Source organism: Nerophis ophidion, linkage group LG10 (genome assembly GCF_033978795.1).
Source record: "Nerophis ophidion isolate RoL-2023_Sa linkage group LG10, RoL_Noph_v1.0, whole genome shotgun sequence".
NCBI classification, from domain to species: Eukaryota; Metazoa; Chordata; class Actinopteri; order Syngnathiformes; family Syngnathidae; genus Nerophis; species Nerophis ophidion.
In genome coordinates, this window is record NC_084620.1 from 23,041,640 (window position 1) to 23,060,466 (window position 18,827).

Sequence of the window (18,827 nt, forward strand, 5' to 3'; positions counted from 1 at the left end):
GCAAATGAGACAACCATTATCAATTATAAACACATTTAAACACACCCAAAAGTACAGAAAATTGGAACAGGTATCGATTCCTGTGTACTGGTACTTGGTAGTCAAATGTGAAAGGTATACCGACCCAGACTAGCTCCCTTTTGCTTTTTTTTTTGTCAAAGGTGCCTTCAGACAAACAATATCAGAATCAGAATCAGACATACTTTTTTAATCCAATATACTTCTGTATTATTCAAATCCTGGCTACGGCCTTGTGTACATTCTGTACTCTACATACTATAAAACCCAAATCCAGTGAAGTTGGGACGTTGTGTAAATCGTAAATAAAAACAAAATACAATGTTTTGCAAATTATTTTCAATTGAATAGACTGCAAAGTCAAGATACTTAACTTTCGAACTGGTAAACTTAATTTTTTGCAAATATTAGCTAATTTGGAATTTTATGCCTGCAACATGTTCCAAAAAAGCTGCCACAAGTGGCAAAAAAGACATAAGGTTGAGGAATGCTCATCAAACACTTATTTGGAACATCCCACATGTGAACAGGCTAATTGGGAACAGGTGGGTGCCATGATTGGGTATAAAAGCAGCTTCCATGAAATGCTCAGTCATTCACAAACAAGGATGAGGCGAGTGTCACTACTTTGTGAACAAATGCGTGAGCAAATTGTAGAACAGTTTAAAAACAACATTTCTCAACAGGCTATTACAAGGAATTTAGAGATTTCACCTTCTACAGTCCATAATATCATCAAAAGTTTCAGAGAATCTGGAGAAACATTGAATGCCCATGACCTTCGATCCCTCAGGCGGTACTGCATCAAAAACCAACATCAGTGTGTAAAGGAGATCGCGACATGGGCTCAGGAACACTTCCGAAAACCACTGTCAGTAACTACAGTTTGTCGTTACATCTGTAAGTGCAAGTTAAAACTCTAATATGCAAAGCCAAAGCCATTTATCAACAACACTCACAAACAAGCTCATCTAAGATGGACTTATGCAAAGTGGAAAAGTGTTCTGTGGTCTGAGTCCACATTTCAAAGTGTTTTTGGAAACTGTGGAAGTCATGTCCTCCGGACCAAAGAGGATAAGAACCATCCAGTCTGTTATTGGTGCAAAGTTCAAAAGCCCGCATCTGTGATGGTATTGGGGTGCATTAGGGCCCAAGATCTGGTTAACTTACACATCTGTGAAGGCACCATTAATGCCGAAAGGCACATGCAGATTTTGGAGCAACATATGTTACCATCCAAGCAACGTCGTTTTCATGTACGCCCCTGCTTATTTCAGCAAGATAATGCCAAGCCACATTCTGCACATGTTACAACAGCGTGGCTTCGTAGTAAAAGAGTGCGGATACTAAACTGGCCTGCCTGTAATCCAGACCTGTCTGGAAATGTGTGGCGCATTATGAAGCGTAAAATACCACAACAGAGACCACGGACTGTTGAACCACTTAAGTTGTTCATCAAACAAGATTGGGAAAGAATTCCACCTGAAAATCTTCAAAAAATTGGTGTCCTCAGTTCCCAAACTTTTACCTAGTGTTGTTAAATGGAAAAGCCATGAAATGCAGTGGTAAAAATGGCCTTGTGCCAACTTTTTCGCCATTAAATTAAAGGTTAATGATTATTTGCAAAAAACAAATTGGTTTCTCAGTTCAAAAATTAAATATCTTGTCTTTGCAGTGTCTTCAATTGAATATAAGTTCAAAAGGATTTGCATATTATTGTGTTCTGTTTTTATTTACGATTTACACAACGTGCCAACTTCACTGGTTTTGGCTTTTGTCCTTAAAGCCAGTACCTTTTTACCTCTGTTTCTGTTTGCATGTGGTAAGTTTTTGACTGGCCCGTGGTCCCACACTTGTTTTCAACATATCTATTTTACCTGCACGTCCCCTTCCATCTCTGCATCTGAGGGTCACGCCCCAAGCTCAAGCATGCCTCCCCGTGACACTTCCTAATTGTAGTCTTGCATGGTCTGTCACTGTGCTAAGGCGTCTTGTGTTAGAGGAGGTCATACACGTGCAAAGCCATGTGTCATGTAAATGCTGTTGTACTGCAGCAGGAACAAACCATGTTGTCAACTCTGTGACTCACATAAGCATGCAGCACATTCACGTACATCTCAGGCGACCGAACAGCAGCAGCAGAAGCAACGTGGAGTCAATCCTTTCAAGGCTTCCTTCAATGTTTAAAAAAATACTCTGATGCGCTTTGCTGTTCTCGTCTTTGCTCGCCTCCTGACAGGAGCACGTGTTGAAATTAAGAAAAGCTGTCTGCTTCAACACTAATAATGCAGGGATGATGTTGGCTGCGTGGAGAAGACAAAACACTTATTTTTAACACTCTTTGAATGCGAGAATGAAACAGTTGTCATGTTGCTTTGACACGCAACTCAATAGTCTGTGATGAAATGGGTTTTTTGATGGCATAAGTATGCACAAATATTCTCATTTTGTCAGGTTGTAATTGGATTACCTTATTTTTCTTAGTTAGCAAGCAGGCTAGGTCCTCCTTCATGGAGAATCGCGACGGGCACAATTGACCGAGAGTGTGGGAATGTTTATTTATTTCATTTTTTTGTACATACACTAAAGTACGTGACATGATTAACTTTAACCTAACTTTTAACTTGTCCCAAAAGAAGTGGAAAGAAGCTGAGTTCATTTCACTTAACCGCTTCTCCGTGTCTTAGCAATTATGGTACTGATATGTTCATTTCTGTTTTCAACATGTCAATTTTACCCTCCATCCATCCATTTTCTACCGCTTATTCACTTTGGGGTCACGGGAGGTGCTTTTTGTTTAATTAGTTAAATTAATAACTTCATCTGGTTTGTAAATAGTGTGTTCAATATCTAAAAATAGTAAAGTAATTAAATATATGAACAAAAAATAAAGAAGTGGGCTAATAGTTAAGAGCACAGTACATCATAAACTATACCTTGGAGCAGACCTGGGCAAATTAAGGCCCGGGGACCGCATGCGGCCTGTTAAGCTATTCAATCTGAGCCGCCGGACATTCCCAAATAATTTTTGTAAATCTTTATGATGGAAACTGTCGCTGCCATTACAATGTGCAGGTATGTTTTCAAGTTAACAGAAGTCTTGAACTATATAAAGTATTTCAATGGTTGGAATCTGTGCTTACTGGTGCTGCGAGTCTTTGGGTGTCCCACGATTCGATTCAATATAGATTCTTGTGGTCGCGATTTGATAATATATCGATTTTTTCGATTCAACGCGATTCTCGATTCAAAAACGATATTTTTCCGATTCAAAACGATTCTGTATTCATTCAATACATAGGATTTCAGCAAGATTCTACCCCAGTCTGCTGACATGCAAGCAAAGTAAAATATTTTTTTTTTAAAAAGCTTTTAAAATTGTAAAGGACAATGTTTTATCAACTGATTGCATCAATGTAAATTTGTTTTAACTATTAAACGAACCAAAAATATGACTTATTTTATGTTTGTGAAAACATTGGACACAGTGTGTTGTCAAGCTTATGAGATGTGATGCAACTGTGAGCCACTGTGACACTATTGTTCTTTTTTTTTATATATAAATGTCTAATGATAATGTCAATGAGGGATTTTTAATCACTGCTATGTTGAAATTATAACTAATATTGATACTGTTGTTGATAATATTAATTTTTTTCCCACACCCCTACTAGTTACTGTGGTAATCTAAGTCATAGCAGCTCAGGCGAGGCACCAAGCAGTGTGGGTGTGGAGCACTTCCACAGAGTGTTTGCCAGCCTGAAATGCGGGTATCATAGACAGACGCGGAAGGAGATTTTCTACTACAAAGTTCTGAAGCTTAGTGCTATATCATCAGATTGTAGCTGGGTTTATTTTGTTACCCTTAGCGTTCATATTTCGCTTTGTTTGTTGCATTTTTGTTGCTCACTTGATTGTAAAATATGTCAATCGAGAGGGGGTGTGACGTTCATATGTTGTCAATATTCAGTTTTTTTATCGTACACAGTTAATATTGTAAATCCCACATTCTTTATTTCCATGTACATTCTGAATGTCTCATTCAGTAAACACATTTAAAATTATATTCCGTTTAAGGCAGTCTATCATAACATTTTTAGCATTCAATCAAACATTATTGTGAGGTTTTGTATTAGTGTTACTAAAATTTTTCTCTAAATTTGGCCCCAGAGTCAAAATAATTGCCCAGGCCTGCCTTAGAGAATAATAAAAGGATTAGACGATAATTTTAGGAATTAAACTAGCATACTGAATAGATTAAAAAAATCAAAGGTTTGTTTTTTATTAAACTCACATTTTCATCCATTTTCTATCCGACTTCTCCTCACTAAGATCACGGAGCCGGAGCCTATCTCAGCTGTCTCTGAGCAAGAGGCGGTGTATCCCTGGGACTGGCCACGACTGGCCAGTTAATCAAAGAGAATAAGTAACAGTTGCAATACTATATTTAACAGATACATATGTAGTATTACATATTTAGTAAGATAATAATAGTGTTGTCAAATTATCAATGTTTTAAATGAGAATAATCACACTTTTCAATTTGGATTAATCGCAGCTTGATTTTAATTAACTTAGAAAGAGCCTGTTATTTACACATGAATTTAATTATACTGTCAGAATTTCATAGAGGAACATATTATCTTATTTTTTTAACTTTAATGCATGTAATTTCTTTCTTCAAAACTAGGTAAGAGTCTTATTTAAAGTTAGTAAGTGAACTATTACTCGTGCCAAATATTCAAGAGATTGAATATGAATTGATACATGAAGATGTATGAGTAGGTGGATTGAGCAAGGAAAAAAGACAAAGCACTAATACGATTCAGTTTAAGACACTGTTCAAACTACAAGTATTCACAAAGTGCAAAGAATAAGAATTATGATAAACATGTAGAACATTTTTAAAAATGAGATAATGATTATTTGTGTATTTGATTTTTGTTTTCTTACTTGTGGTGTATTTATTTATTCACTGTTCTGTTACAACAGAGAACATAGAAAATGGATACAGCTGCCATGATATGAAAAAGGGTAGGATTAAATAAGCTGTGCTTCTTTTACAATTGTACTGTATTCATGTTCTAAATAAACTGGAACTGAACAGAACAACTGAACTACACATCTAATTTTGTCAGACCCAATTGTATCTCTATGAATCTGTAAAATATTGGAATGTTTTACCTCAACCAAACCATTAAAACAATGATTATGAAACTAGTCTCTATCTAGTGGTATGGTAAATACGTCTGTAAATATGTATAGTGGAGTATTGTTGTTGATGATGTTTGTGCAGTGTGTGTAATGTCAGAGTGGCCAAAAATGTTACAAAATATTTGCTAAATAAAACCTCTGCCTTGTTTTTAATTAATATTTAGGCCTACTACGCTACCGCATTTTAATGCTGGTCATTCTTGTGGTACTTGGAAAGCCAAATGTTTTCTGAGGTAGTACTTTCTGAAAAAGTTTGAGAACCATTGCATTAAAATCATATCTGAATATGATGCGATCACAGTAATAAACATATTCAATTAATAGCTCTCTTACATTATTATCTTAATAAAAGCTGCTCTTTAAAAAGTCAGCTGATATTACATGATTTCAATGTATGTCTCATTTCCTACAATGCTTAACTTCTATCGTACAATGTAGCAGGCTTGAATATCAGAATCAAAAATATTTATTGACTATAATATAATGTCCTTATCGTGATTATGTATCACAATATAATAAATAGATATGACCCGACAAAATAAAATGTAATTTCTAGCGAAGTCAAATATTCTTGTTCTCTTGGATGATTATTTTTGATAGTTTTTACTGATATAGCTCACATAGTTTGCACAGAAGCAAATCGTCAAAGCTCGTTTACATCTGTTATTAGCCAGTTTTCTTTTAAACAGTTGTGAAGTCCGCTATTAGGCATTAATTGTGAAGTTAACTGCTCGAGCATAGCGATACTGTACATGTTGGTATCAATCTTAAACAATGTAAGTACAGTACAGATACTTTTTATGTATCCATATTTTTTTGAAAATCATGAAATTATTTATTTTATTTTTCCCTCATGAATAATCATTTCAATTTTCTCCTAATAGATAAAATTCTCATAAATAAATGTTTTGAGGTCAACAAAAATATATATTATTATACAATTGTTTTAACACTATCTAATGCAATAAGAATAAGATAGACAATGCAGCAATATCAACAACATAATGCAGTCATTACGTTTCACTACATAACTGTCAAAGCAAAATAAAGCTAATTGTGCAAAATGAGTAAATACATTTGCTTTCATTGAAACCATTAACAGACATCCCGTATCCAATATGTTTTATATTTGAAAAAGACATTTATTTGTTGAAATAAACAGACCAAGATGAAAATTAAAAATGTTGATTACGTCACACAAGTATCGACCTCTTACGAGACTGTTGTGGTATCGGCAATATCGACATTTGGATTAATTTGCACGTCTCGAGTTACCGCTGTCAGAAAAAGCGTCTGCCGTTCAAACATTCAATATCAAATAGCGTGGACATTAACGGTAAATATGTTGTGTTTATTAAATAAGAACAAACTTGTTTTAGGGTTGTTGTTTTTTTTTTTCCAAATGACAATTAGCAATGCTAATGTTCCCAGCCAGTTAATTACCACCACCCGATGACGCTAACGTTAACTACCACAACAATTACACTTTTAACTAACTCTGAAGTTTATTGTTTTTGGGGAACATTTGATTGCAAGACTAATCGTTGTATCGTTAGAAGCTAAATAGCTGCGGTATAATTTTATTTTGAACCTTCATTCGTCAATCTGCTAGAGCTAGCATTAGCATGATTTACTCAGCAGTAAATGGGATTATTTGTGTGTGTCTCTTTTTACTTGGATGATGCTGGCCACCAAGTAGCACTTGAACTGCAATATCTTAATAATATTTCAATTGTACTAAACCCATTTTTTCTGAGATCAATTTATTATTCACCATGGTCTGCTTAAACTCAATCAATGGGGTAAATGATGTTACGTCCATAATGTCAGTTTGAAATGTATATCAGATTATAGTGCATAATGATGAAAATAATCAATTCAATCTAACATAGACAGTACATTCATCCGTCCATCCATTTTTCTACGGCTTGTTCCTCTCGGGGCCGCAGGGGTGGCTGGAGCCTATTGTGAGTCCAAAGACGAGCCAGAATGTAAGAAAATCACACTTTTACAAGACCTATTCTTTTTGTGAATTGACAACAACCTGCTCAGTGGACCTGTGGTTAGAATGTCCACCCTCAGATCGATAGGTTGTAAGTTCAAACCCCGGTCGAGTCATACCAAAGACTATAATAATGGGACCCATTACCTCCCTGCTTGGCACTCAGCATCAAATGTTGGAATTGGGGGTTAAATCACCAAAATGATTCCCCGGTGCGGCCGCTGCTGCTGCTCACAGCTCCCCTCACCTTCCAGTGGGTAAACAAGGGGATGGGTCAAATGCAGAAGTTAATTTCACCAAACGTAGTGTGTGGTGAAATTACATGGTACATTGAACTTTTTTTTAACAAATATTTTTATAAAATACATGTCTTGTCCAGCCACTCAAGCAAATCATATTGTTGATGGAGATGCCCACATTTGCTGTAAAGATTTACTTTACAAAAAAAAAGAACCGTGCAATACTTATTTTGTTGCTTTATCTGTCTTTGACTTTGTTGAATTGATTTATTTAGTGTTTGGCGCAGCTGGACTTGAACAGGAGGGCTTAGAAAGAAGAACAAAAAGTAGACCGAAGAACAAATTGGATGGGCAAGACTGATTGAGACAACAACAACAACAGAACTACATCAGCAAATGTGATGTATACAAACATGATACCAAACATTATAAATCAGAACCAGTTATTGAAGTAGATTGTATTACAACAGAAATGACAATGAACATTATTGCATTACAAATGGAACAGTAAAAATACCAATAGAAGTAACAATATTGATAATGAAAAAAATTAATTACCTATATTGTCTACATTACAATCACTTCAAATGCAACAATACATAAATGTAATAATTACAAAAGGAAGCAGATAAATATTAACGTTTCACATTGTTGTGGTAAAATATAGTTAAGCTTAAATACTTGAATGACAAAAGGAAGCAGATAAATATTAACCTTTCACATTGTGGTAAAACACGTTAAGCTTTAGCAGTATGCCATGTTTAAACCCCTGGGTGGGGAACTGCATTACTATATTTTTGATGAAGCGTGAGTGTATGCATAAGTGTATGTATGTACAGTATATGTGCATTTGTATGTACAGCATGTATGTATGCTTGTACAGTGATTATGCTTGTGGATGTGCTGTGTGTGTATGTATTTATGCATGTGTGCACGTATGTACAGTACGTAAGTATTTGTGTATTTATGTATGTATATTCAAAAGCATTATACTGTAATTCATCGTCTGTGGTTTGCTACCTTGCTAAAAATTTTGAAGACACTTTTTTTCCAGTGGGTCTCCATGTTGCTGCAATTCACCAATATGTGTGTGTGAGTGACAGGAAGAAAATGGCTCTAGTCTCACAAGGTAGCTAATAAAGTTACTTGCCGTTATTTTAAGTTAAGTTTGGGGATGAAGTTGATAATGAGATTCTATATTTGTGTGCCATCACAGCGGTGAGCGACATGTCTAATCGACATATTGAGAAGCTCGTAGCCCAGTGGGCCACGTTTGTGAGTCAAAAGAAGAGGAAAAAACGCAAGCCCCACCCTGTATCGCCCCTTGTGTGCCCACCCAGGCACAGCTTTGCTTTTTACATCTTGTCGAAATCATTTAAGGCACAACTGAGAGATCTGCTTTCTCATGTAACGTATTAGCAGATGATTGCCGTTCATAATTGCCTCTGCACAGTCCATATCAACAGTAAAATGGTAACTATTGCAGGGTCCAATTTGGGTCAGTGACCTTCAAAGCTGCTACCAGCACCGCTTTGGTGGCCCGCTGCGATCCTTCAAGTTTGGCTACTACACCATCAATAAGCTACTGGAGTCCGTCTCGGATATGATCTACTTTCAGCTCACCAACATGGGCGCCACTATCACCTTAAGAGAGAACGTAAGGATGGAGATTTTTGGATCAAGATTAATGTGTCATTTTGAAAATATCTGTGTGGACATGGTTTACGACAAAACTATCAGCATTCAGGAAAGGTGTTTTTGTGCCCTGTAATCGGTTGATTCTTAGATGGCTCCACTCGACGATTTGCCAATGATTGAGAACATTAACTTCCCCATCCCTATACCATCAGAAGAGGGTGACAGTGGACAGTGCATGGTTGACTTAGACTGGGACATCAACCAGCAAGGTATGCACTTGTATTTTTATTCATTCACCTGCTTCTAGTCTTGTTGAAAACACTCTGTAGGAAGAGTGGCACAGCAGGGCCAAGTTTCACGTTTCCAAGGAATATTGGAAGAAGATGTTCTACCTGTGGCGGTCTGTCAGGCTGAAACAGGATACATCAGTGTGGACACTAGGGAGGGAGCATGCGGGAGGAACTTTCAAGTAAACCTTTAAAAAACACAATTAAAGAGCAACATGTGTTGGTATTGTCTTTGGGATAAATCACAATACATCCTGTTTGCATGTCAGAGCTCTGTGAACTTTGAGGTGTGGTCTCCTGCGTTGTTCAGCAGTCCCAATTCGGCTTCAGACGTCCTGATCAATCAGCGCCTCAAGCAGCCCACACAGCACACCACTCGAGTGCTGGCAACCATAACTGTGGCGCACATAGAGTCGCCGGGACACTTCTACATCATTTTCTCCGAGAGTAGTGAGACGTGTGCTTTTCAGAACATGATGTTGGAGATGAGGTGAGAGAGTCTTCATCAAGCTGCGTGAAAACACTACCCAACATGAAACTCCTGTTTTCTCCAGACAATATTACAGCGTTCCCGACGTGTGCACAGTCCAGTGTCTTCCCCAGCGATTGATCCGAAGGGGTCAAGCCTGTTGCGTGTCAGGCATGGGCATCTGGTACTACCGAGCGGTGATAGACCTGATCATTAGCTCAACGCAAGTCACTGTGTACTATGTCGATTTTGGAAACAAGTGTGAAGAGCAAAATGTCAACCTGAAGTTCCTCATGTAAGGAGATTGTGCTCACACAGGTAGCCCATTTCCACCCTTACATGGATATTTTTGTTAAGGACTTTGTTACACTCCAAGTTATGTAAAATCTCCTTGTAAAGGTAACACTCAAATGCTGCAATTTCTATTTGGCTTGGACATGCTTGACAGTGACCTAAGCAAATGGTACCATTCCTAGGCTCACTTAACACCTAAAGTACGATACCTTTAGGCAGTGGGTGCATCAAAACACCCTTAGGTGTGGCATGCTTTCTCTCTTTTGACACGATTTGAAAAGGAGGTCTCAGGCCCCGCACGATTCCATGCACATGCATGCATGCAATGGATTTGTAATGTGAACACTACATGCAGATTATTAATGATAATTTACCAAATCAGAATAGAAAGATTCACAGGCGACTACATTTCCATTTGTGGTAAAGACATGACATGTAATTTATGCAATTGCTGCTCTTGTAAACTTTACCAACAGTGGCAATCTTGTACAAAATATATTGGAACTCGCTTAAAGGGGAACTGAACTTTTTGGGGAAATTTGCCTGTATAAAATCCACAATCCTTATGAGAGACAAAAACACGTTTGTTTTTTTAATGCATTCTAACTAGTAAATCAAAGTCCGCTTTGAATAGAGCCAATGGGAGCCATGAGGTCATTGGGTGTAATGCGTATTTTCCAAAATTAAAACCCCCCCCAAATTCGTCAAAAAATGCTCCATTGACATTTTGTGATCTTAATATTAAGCAAGTATTAGCAATATTGTTATTATAGGCTCTAACGTTAAGGACCTACATTAACAGCACATTGATCAGTGAGAGATAACTTGCTTACTGTTATGATCTGTTGCGCCAGATCGTATTCTTTCTTGTTTGCATTATATTATTTGCCCATGTTTGATGTGTTTTGGTTTTCTGCGCCACATGAGTCCTTTGTTTACCTTCAGTTAGGAGCAACAACTACGCACCTGTCCTCTTTTTATGATTAGTGTTGTCACCTGGTGTAAGGCTAGTCATCATCCTTATTTATACTTGTCTTGCCATGCTGTTAGTTGCTGGTCCATTGTTCACTGTTTGTTATACACAACGGTTTGTTGGTTGGTTTTGTTCTTTGTTTTAAGCTACCTATGTTTTCACTTTGCTAAGCTAAACCAGCACCAGTTTTATGTTACTTTGCTTTGTGTATTTAATTAAGGAATCTTCTTACCTGCACGCTGCCTAAGGTCCTCCGCATCTTTGGAATCGCAAACACTTCACAACATGGCAGCACACATCATCAGCTTGTGAGCTGCTTTCTCACTTCGGAAGTTCTGAAAGTTAATCCTCGATTATGAATCATGCCTATCACCTAGATAATAAAATGATGTAGATATAAACTGAGAAGTTGGTAAACTTTGACAGCCAACTTAGACCCAGAAATGTCAAAAAAAAACATCCAATAAGAAGCTTTTTTCCACCCCCTTTTTTCTCATTATGATTATGAGTCATTATGAGCCATTTTTCATCTAAAAAGGAACATATCAACATCTTAACAGTCGACAGCCCGGTAAAAGCAGACATTCAAGTGTAAGTGGTATGGAGTTACGTTAGTTGGCTCTAATGATGTCTCCAGTGAGTTTATCGCTGCATGCAGTACTGAAAAAATGGAAAAAAAAATTCTCATCTTAAGTAAGGATTGTGAATGATATCAATTCAAACTTTATTTATATAGTACTTTTCATGCACAGGTGAATGGCTAACACTAAGCTAGGTACAAAACAATAATAGAATACAAGAAAACTCACTCACACGCATATAGTGCTATTACCAACGCAAAAACAAAACATGGCATGGCACTGAGGATTCGAGGAAAAACACTATATTTGAGGCATCCACACTGGAGAATAACTCAAATTTACGCCATTTGAAATAAAAAAAAAGTGTGTCTAGACATTTTTATTTTATTTCAACGCTCTCTGCAGTCCTGAGGCTCTCTGGCAAGCTGTTCCACAGGTGTGGGCCATAGTGGCTAAATGCCACCTCACTGTGAGTCTTTGTTCTGGTATTTGGTAAAGCTAAAAGGCCAGTGTCAGAGGACCTTAGGATTTGCGAGGTTTGATACTGTACAAGCAGGCCAGATAGATAACAAGGCGCAAGGCCGTTGAGACATTTAAAAACTAATATTTAAACCTTAAAATCTACCCTGAAGCCAATGAATGGTGAGCCAATGCAGCGACAAATGCTGTAAGGCAGAATTTCCACCAAAAAGTGCAGTTCAGTTAAGTGTGGCCCTATTTCCCCACCAGTGGGCACAGCATACCTGTACCTTATCTAAAAAAATAATCACGATAACATACTGTATTTTGTTAAAACAGTCAAAGTAAAACTGTTAAATATATGCATTTGGACCGGATAACATTAGCTATTGTAGATTTAATTTGGGTACATCATTAAGGCCAGCCACACCTTACAAACACCTCTGGTCTTTTTTGGCAAACATTGTACATTTTACAATTGCCTGTTTGGGTGGAAATGGGCACACCATGAGTTAAGTCACTGTATGAACGAATGAATGAATTCATACCATCTAAAAAGTTTCTGTCACACAGGATGTTTTTTGCCCATCTTCCAGCACAAGCTGTCCCCTCATCACTCACTAGAATCAAACCCATCACTGTAAGAATGACAGTACATCTAATCTCGTTATATATTATGCAGCTGCTTAAATGATTGCATTTTCAAAAAACAGCAGCCATGACCATTTATATGTTCAAATGGCGGAAAATGGACTTTAAGGACAATTTGCGCTCTGTTTTACTCTTATGTTGTGCTCACAGAACAACTGGACTCCTGAGGCCACTGACTCTTTCCGGGAGCTTAGTTTTGGACAAAGTCTGGTGGGCGCCCTTGAAGGTTACACGGGCGACGTGTTGCAGCTCTACCTTTCCAATAATTATGCCGACTACTACTTCCATGACATCCTGCTGAGCCAGGAACACTGCGTGGCCTGCAAGCCCTCGGCCAGCGCTGCGGTCAGTCAAAAATATTGGTATTGTGTGTGTATCAATTCAGGACTGCACTCCATCTGCTTCATGGCTTCTGCCTTGCATAGCTCTGTGTTAAGGACAGTCCAGTGAGTCTGTACTTGGGGGAAGGCATGATTTTCCTGCAAGACGAACAGACGACAGCACCGTATAATCTTGGTGCCCCCAGCATGCCAGTAAAGTTTTACATCACACATCAACTGCTCAAAGTGAATGTGCTTGTGGACTGGACATTTTAAAAGTTTTTTTTTTTTTGCAGGTTGAAGTGGAACAGGTGCCATTGATGCCAAGTGATAGTATTACGGACAACATATTCAACTCCGACTTCCAGGTATGATGGTCCCACCCACCACTGCACTGTCAATATTGACAACAGGAGGTCCTCAGTTAACAATGTTTCGCACCCGCTTGATTGAATGAAAACATATTTTGGACCTAAGTTCGTTTTGTAAATACAAAGCTTGGTCGAGAAGTAATGATGTGTGGTTAGCGGAAGGATACGTAGCCGCGCTAAGCTACACTGAAAGAAAGACAACGTCACCCTCTTATTCCCTTGGCAATCTCCTACTAGAAGTTAGATCTCCCAAGCTCAGAGCGAACTCTCCTGTTGGCAGTGGCGCAGAAGTAAAAGAAGGCCACTAGAGTGGAAGTGAAACCAAAGCGAAAATGCTCAGAAAGGGGAGAAACGCCACTCGACACTGGCTACATACCTGCTCAGTGGCCTTGTGGTTAGAGTGTCTGCCCTGAGTTTTGGTAAGTCGTTACTTCAATACCCGGCCGAGTCATTCATACCAAGGACTATAAAAATGGGAACCATAACCTCCCTGCTTGGCACTCAGCATCAAAAACGATTCCCGGGCGTGACCACCACTGCAGCTCACTGCACCCTTCACCTCCCAGGGCGTGAACAAGGGAATGTGTCAAATGCAGAGGACACATTTTGCCACACCTAGTGTGTGTGTGACAATCATTGGTACTCTAACTTTAACTTTACTGTAACTACATATGCGGTGCAAGCCATTCGACCACTGACACCATCGTCCAAAATAAAGATTGTATTTTCAAACATGTGAAGCGATCTGCTTTCATTTAAATGAAAGCTTCAGTTATAATCAGTATTGTTTGTAACAGCGTAGATAACAACAAGTAATCTAATTACTGTTGCCGTTAATGAGAAGGTGAAGTGGCTTGTTACTACAGTTTTGTTGAATGAACGGCAAGGTGTTGGAAAAAGCAAGGGTGGGGATGATGTCGCCGTTGTAAATGCGCTGATGATGATAATTGGCTATGGGGGCAGGGGGGGGTGCTGCTCACGCTGTCTTACTGCACACTCTGACTTACACTCAACAAGACTGCGATAATTGCGATAAGCCGGAACCAGGGAAATTCAAAGGTAGTGTTCTCAAACTGGAAGTCCCGGCACTATTTTTCGCTCATTGAAATTAAGGCTCGAATGTTTATATATATGTATCGTTTCGTTGTGGTGAAGAAGGAGCTGAGCCGTAAAGCAAAGCTCTCAATTTACAGGTCGATTTACATTCCAATCTTCACCTATGGTCATAAGCTTTGGGTTATGACCAAAAGGACAAGATCACGGGTACAAGCGGCCGAAATGTGTTTCTTCAGCCAGTTGGCGGGGCTCTCCCTTAGAGATAGGGTAAGAAGCTCTGCCATCCGGGAGGGGCTCAAAGTAAAGCCGTTGCTCCTCCACATCAAGAGGGGCCAGATGAGGTAGTTCGGGCATCTGGTCAGGATGCCACCCGAACGTCTCCCTAGGGTGGTGTTTAGGGCACGTCCGACCAACAGGAGGCCACGGGGAAGACCCAGGACACGTTGGGAAGACTATATCTCCCGGCTGGTCTAGGAACGCCTCGGGATCCCCTGGGTGGAGCTGGACGAAGTGGCTAGGGAGAGGGAAGTCTGGGCTTCCCTGCTTAGGCTGCTGCCCCCGCGACCCGACCTCGTGTAAGCGGAAGAAGATGGATGGATGTTTATATAACATGCACGCTATGCCCAGGAAAACAGAGTATATACATCTCTGCCTCAGGCTACTTGAATCTTTTGAAGCACTTCACCAACACATGCTAACTAACATGACACTTGTTGCTGCTGCTAAATCAACCCATAGGCTAAATACTGCCAGCCTGGTAAAACAAGGAACGCTCGATTTTATATCTACATACATTAGGGCTGTCAAATTATTCTTTTTTAAATCGGATTCTATCACATTATGGAAAATGGATTAATCACGAATGATTTACACGCTTGCATAATTGAAATTAGCTTAAGAAAAACTATATGTACACAAATGCAATTTTATTGTCAGAATGTCATCCTAGAACATTTTTAAATGTTTTACTTGAATAGTGTCTTATAATTGCACAAAACTTGCTAACAGTTGTACTTTAGGTTTTTACAGGATGTATGTTGAAGTGAAATTTGCCAGCAAGCACACCAGAGTCTCCTCACTCATTTTGTACTGACATATGCATTAATCTGATCACCGTTAAAGTAAAAGAGCTTGTACGGTCAAAATAATTTACAAGATTAATCTAAGTGCGTACATGATTTATGCGATAATTGTGAAAATTGTGATTAACTACATTATTATATGTATGATATATATATAAATATATATATATATATATATATATATATATATATATATATATATATATATATATATATATATATATATATATATATATATATATATATGTAGGAGTTGGAGAGTGTTATTTATTGAGCAATAGTATACAGTTACAGAAAATTGCACTACGTAAAGGCCATTTTTTCTTTTGTGTCTTTTACCTAAGTTTACAATAACATACCTGTTACTTTGATGAGTAACTAATTATGTTTGCATTGAGGTAACTGAGTTAATAACTAAATTACTTTTTGGGGGAAGAAATGTGTAACTGTAACTAATTACTTTGTAAGGTAAGATGACCAACACTGGTTATAATAGAGCAAACACTCTTTTTTATTACTCTTTTATTTAGTTTTGTAATTAATGATTTTATTATTCGATTTTATTTTTTTATCATCCGTTCTGGTAACGGTGGGAGTGTATTTGATTTAAAAGCCAAAAAATAGCCAAGAGGAGAAGAATGCATTTGAATTACTTGAGATTTATAAAATATTTTATTTAAGGTAACTCACTAAAGTCTCCCACTGCATTGGGATCCAATGTCATATTTAAAGGCCAAAACATGAGCAATGTTGTGGCCCTTTAACTAAAATCTGTTTGTTTTTTTTGTTTATTGTTCAGCGCAACCTATTTAGCGATCAGATGACCAACCCACCCCTCAGCTGTGAAGAACCAAGCCTAAACGTGTCTGAAAGTCCCCACCAAGCCCTCTTCAACCCTCCAGATATTTTGTCCATACACAAAGCTGGGGATAATCCTGAAGTAAGCAGACCCAATTAATGAAAGTTATTGGGATTTCAAGCATTCGCTTTGAAACTTAGCAGTTTCTTTGTTGTGTTAAGACTCCCAAAGACGACACTTTCAGGTCCGTCAGCACTGAATCACCCGTCTTTGCGACTCCTTTGACTTTGGACCTCTATGTTCACGATCAGAGTCTACTTCAGGACAGCTTGGAGGGTACACGCTCATTCCAATGTTCTTTCTTCATGAAGCATACAATTACAAATTTTGCCTATCATTCACAGTTCTTATACAGTATGAGGTTTAATATCAGACAATTCAGCTGTGAGGTTGATAGTCGAATCAGACTCTTCTGAGTCGAATCTTTGACTAATTGAAAACAGCCCTAGTGATTACATTTGAAGTCTATAACAAAGATGCATGACATTGGAACTATTGCAATAATTTTATTTTTTCATAGTAATTAGGTATATTTTATAAATCGCGTATTAACAAATATTTCTTCTGGTGTCCAGATATTGATATGTCTGCATTCACTGACATATCTGCAGATCTGGACATATCTGCCCTCTTGTGCGACGTCATTACTCTGTATGACCCAGTGGAATGTTGAGCTTCCTTCATGTTGGTTCCTAACTACTTCATTGTGAAAGAAAGAACTTTCCATGATAATTTATTTAATTGTAATGTTTTTGTTCATAATTTGAAAATGTTCATGTTCGGTCCTTTAGTTCAGTTTAAAATTTGAACTGTTGTTTGTGAGTGTGTTTTTCCTTACAATGTTCATCATAGATATTCAAAGTTTAAACATACAGTATTTATGGATGTTTATACTGAATGGAAGAAATGTTCATATTTAATCTTGCGTTTAGTAAATGTTTACAAAACTAAAACCCATTCACACTTGGTTCAAACATACCCATCAGCAAGATATATGTATACCTGTATGTATGTTGTATATGTATGTAAGCCATCGTTTTTAAAAAAAAAAAAACCCTAGCTGTAGTTTGCATCTCCTCCCTGTGTTTGCGTGGGCTTCTTCTACAGGTACTCCAGCCATCTCCCACATCTCATAAAACTTTGAATGTTTTGTTAATTGTATTCAGGGTTGTCAAACAAATTTTCATTGAGGGGCACATTCCAGTTATTGCTGCCTTCAGAGGGCCGTTTGTAGCAGTGGATAATATATGATTATAGATGTATGGATTCACCTTATGATAATATTACACACTTGCCTATGCATTTGATTACAGTAGAATTTGTATTTTTTACCTACACTGTAAAAATAAATCGATATAGAGGTCGATTTTGCTGGCAGCTCCTTCACCAGGATTTTATTGTAAAATGTACTGATTTTAAAGCATTTACTGTAAATGGAAAAACGTACTACAGTTGTTTAAGGTAACATTCTGACGACTGAGCTGCCAGTTTTATTACTGTAAAATGTATTGTAATTTGTACAGTGCAGTTGCATGGATAACTTGCTTTAAAGTAAAAAAAAAAAAAAAAAAGTTGTGCAATGTATGATACTACAATGTTTACATGATTAGATAATATTAAAGTTTAAAATATATTCAGCAAATGTTTTTTTTTGTCAAGTAATGATGCATACTTGTTCCAGCCTTCGCTGGCCACATTTATTGACGTGGCGAGCCAAATCTGGCCCCCAAGCCTCGAGTTTTACACATATGGTGTATATGCACACATGTGAAAGGTCATTTGGTGGTGTTTGTTGTGTCCTGTGATTGCCCAAGTTGTACCCCCCTCTCATCCATAGTCAGCTGGGATAGGCCACAGCTCGACACTTACTTCAGTGAGAACATACGGAACAGGTTGATGGATGTAGAGATAGTGCATTGTTTGATACATTGCTAAAAACTTGGCAGTGCATACTAAGTAGTTTGGGGTTAGATTTGACTGCAGGTGCATGACAACCCCAAAAAATAGATAAAGTCCACTTAGTTATTTTTTTCCAAAAAGTTATTCTATTTACTTTACAGTGACACTGTTGTGTTTTTTTTTTAAACTAAATGCTATTGTTTTGTATGACAAATGCACAGTATAATTCCAAATATAGGAATCACATTCAGGGCAGTGGTGCCTTCAGGATCGTGAAGTTAAGCTTTAGGATTCTTGTTTGCGGAAATGTTTGCAAACGTTATTGATGCAGCTCCTAAAAGAACTCGATCTTGATTGGGGTTCAGTTTTATGAATTCCAGTTCCAACACTGGAAAAAATCACCTTTTTGAACTGT

The 18,827-nt window shown here is 37.9% G+C and overlaps 1 protein-coding gene across 2 annotated transcripts; it reads left to right on the forward strand.

Annotated features, from left to right (window-relative positions):
• The first annotated feature begins 6,453 nt into the window (after positions 1–6,453).
• On the forward strand, positions 6,454–18,100 carry LOC133559864 (tudor domain-containing protein 5-like). Of its 2 annotated transcripts, XM_061911877.1 has the most exons (15): positions 6,457–6,568; positions 7,749–7,871; positions 8,528–8,602; positions 8,690–8,880; positions 8,960–9,130; positions 9,260–9,380; positions 9,441–9,580; positions 9,668–9,888; positions 9,953–10,162; positions 12,748–12,814; positions 12,976–13,170; positions 13,251–13,358; positions 13,442–13,513; positions 16,454–16,594; positions 16,675–18,099. In XM_061911877.1, the coding sequence occupies exons 3-15, from the start codon at positions 8,584–8,586 to the stop codon at positions 16,927–16,929; spliced, it is 1,911 nt and encodes a 636-aa protein (XP_061767861.1). In that variant the 5' UTR covers positions 6,457–6,568; positions 7,749–7,871; positions 8,528–8,583; the 3' UTR covers positions 16,930–18,099. The 2 variants fall into 2 exon arrangements, with proteins under 2 accessions (XP_061767862.1, XP_061767861.1); XM_061911878.1 differs by lacking the exon at positions 7,749–7,871 and having other exon boundaries at positions 6,454–6,568; positions 16,675–18,100.
• The last annotated feature ends 727 nt before the right edge of the window (positions 18,101–18,827 follow it).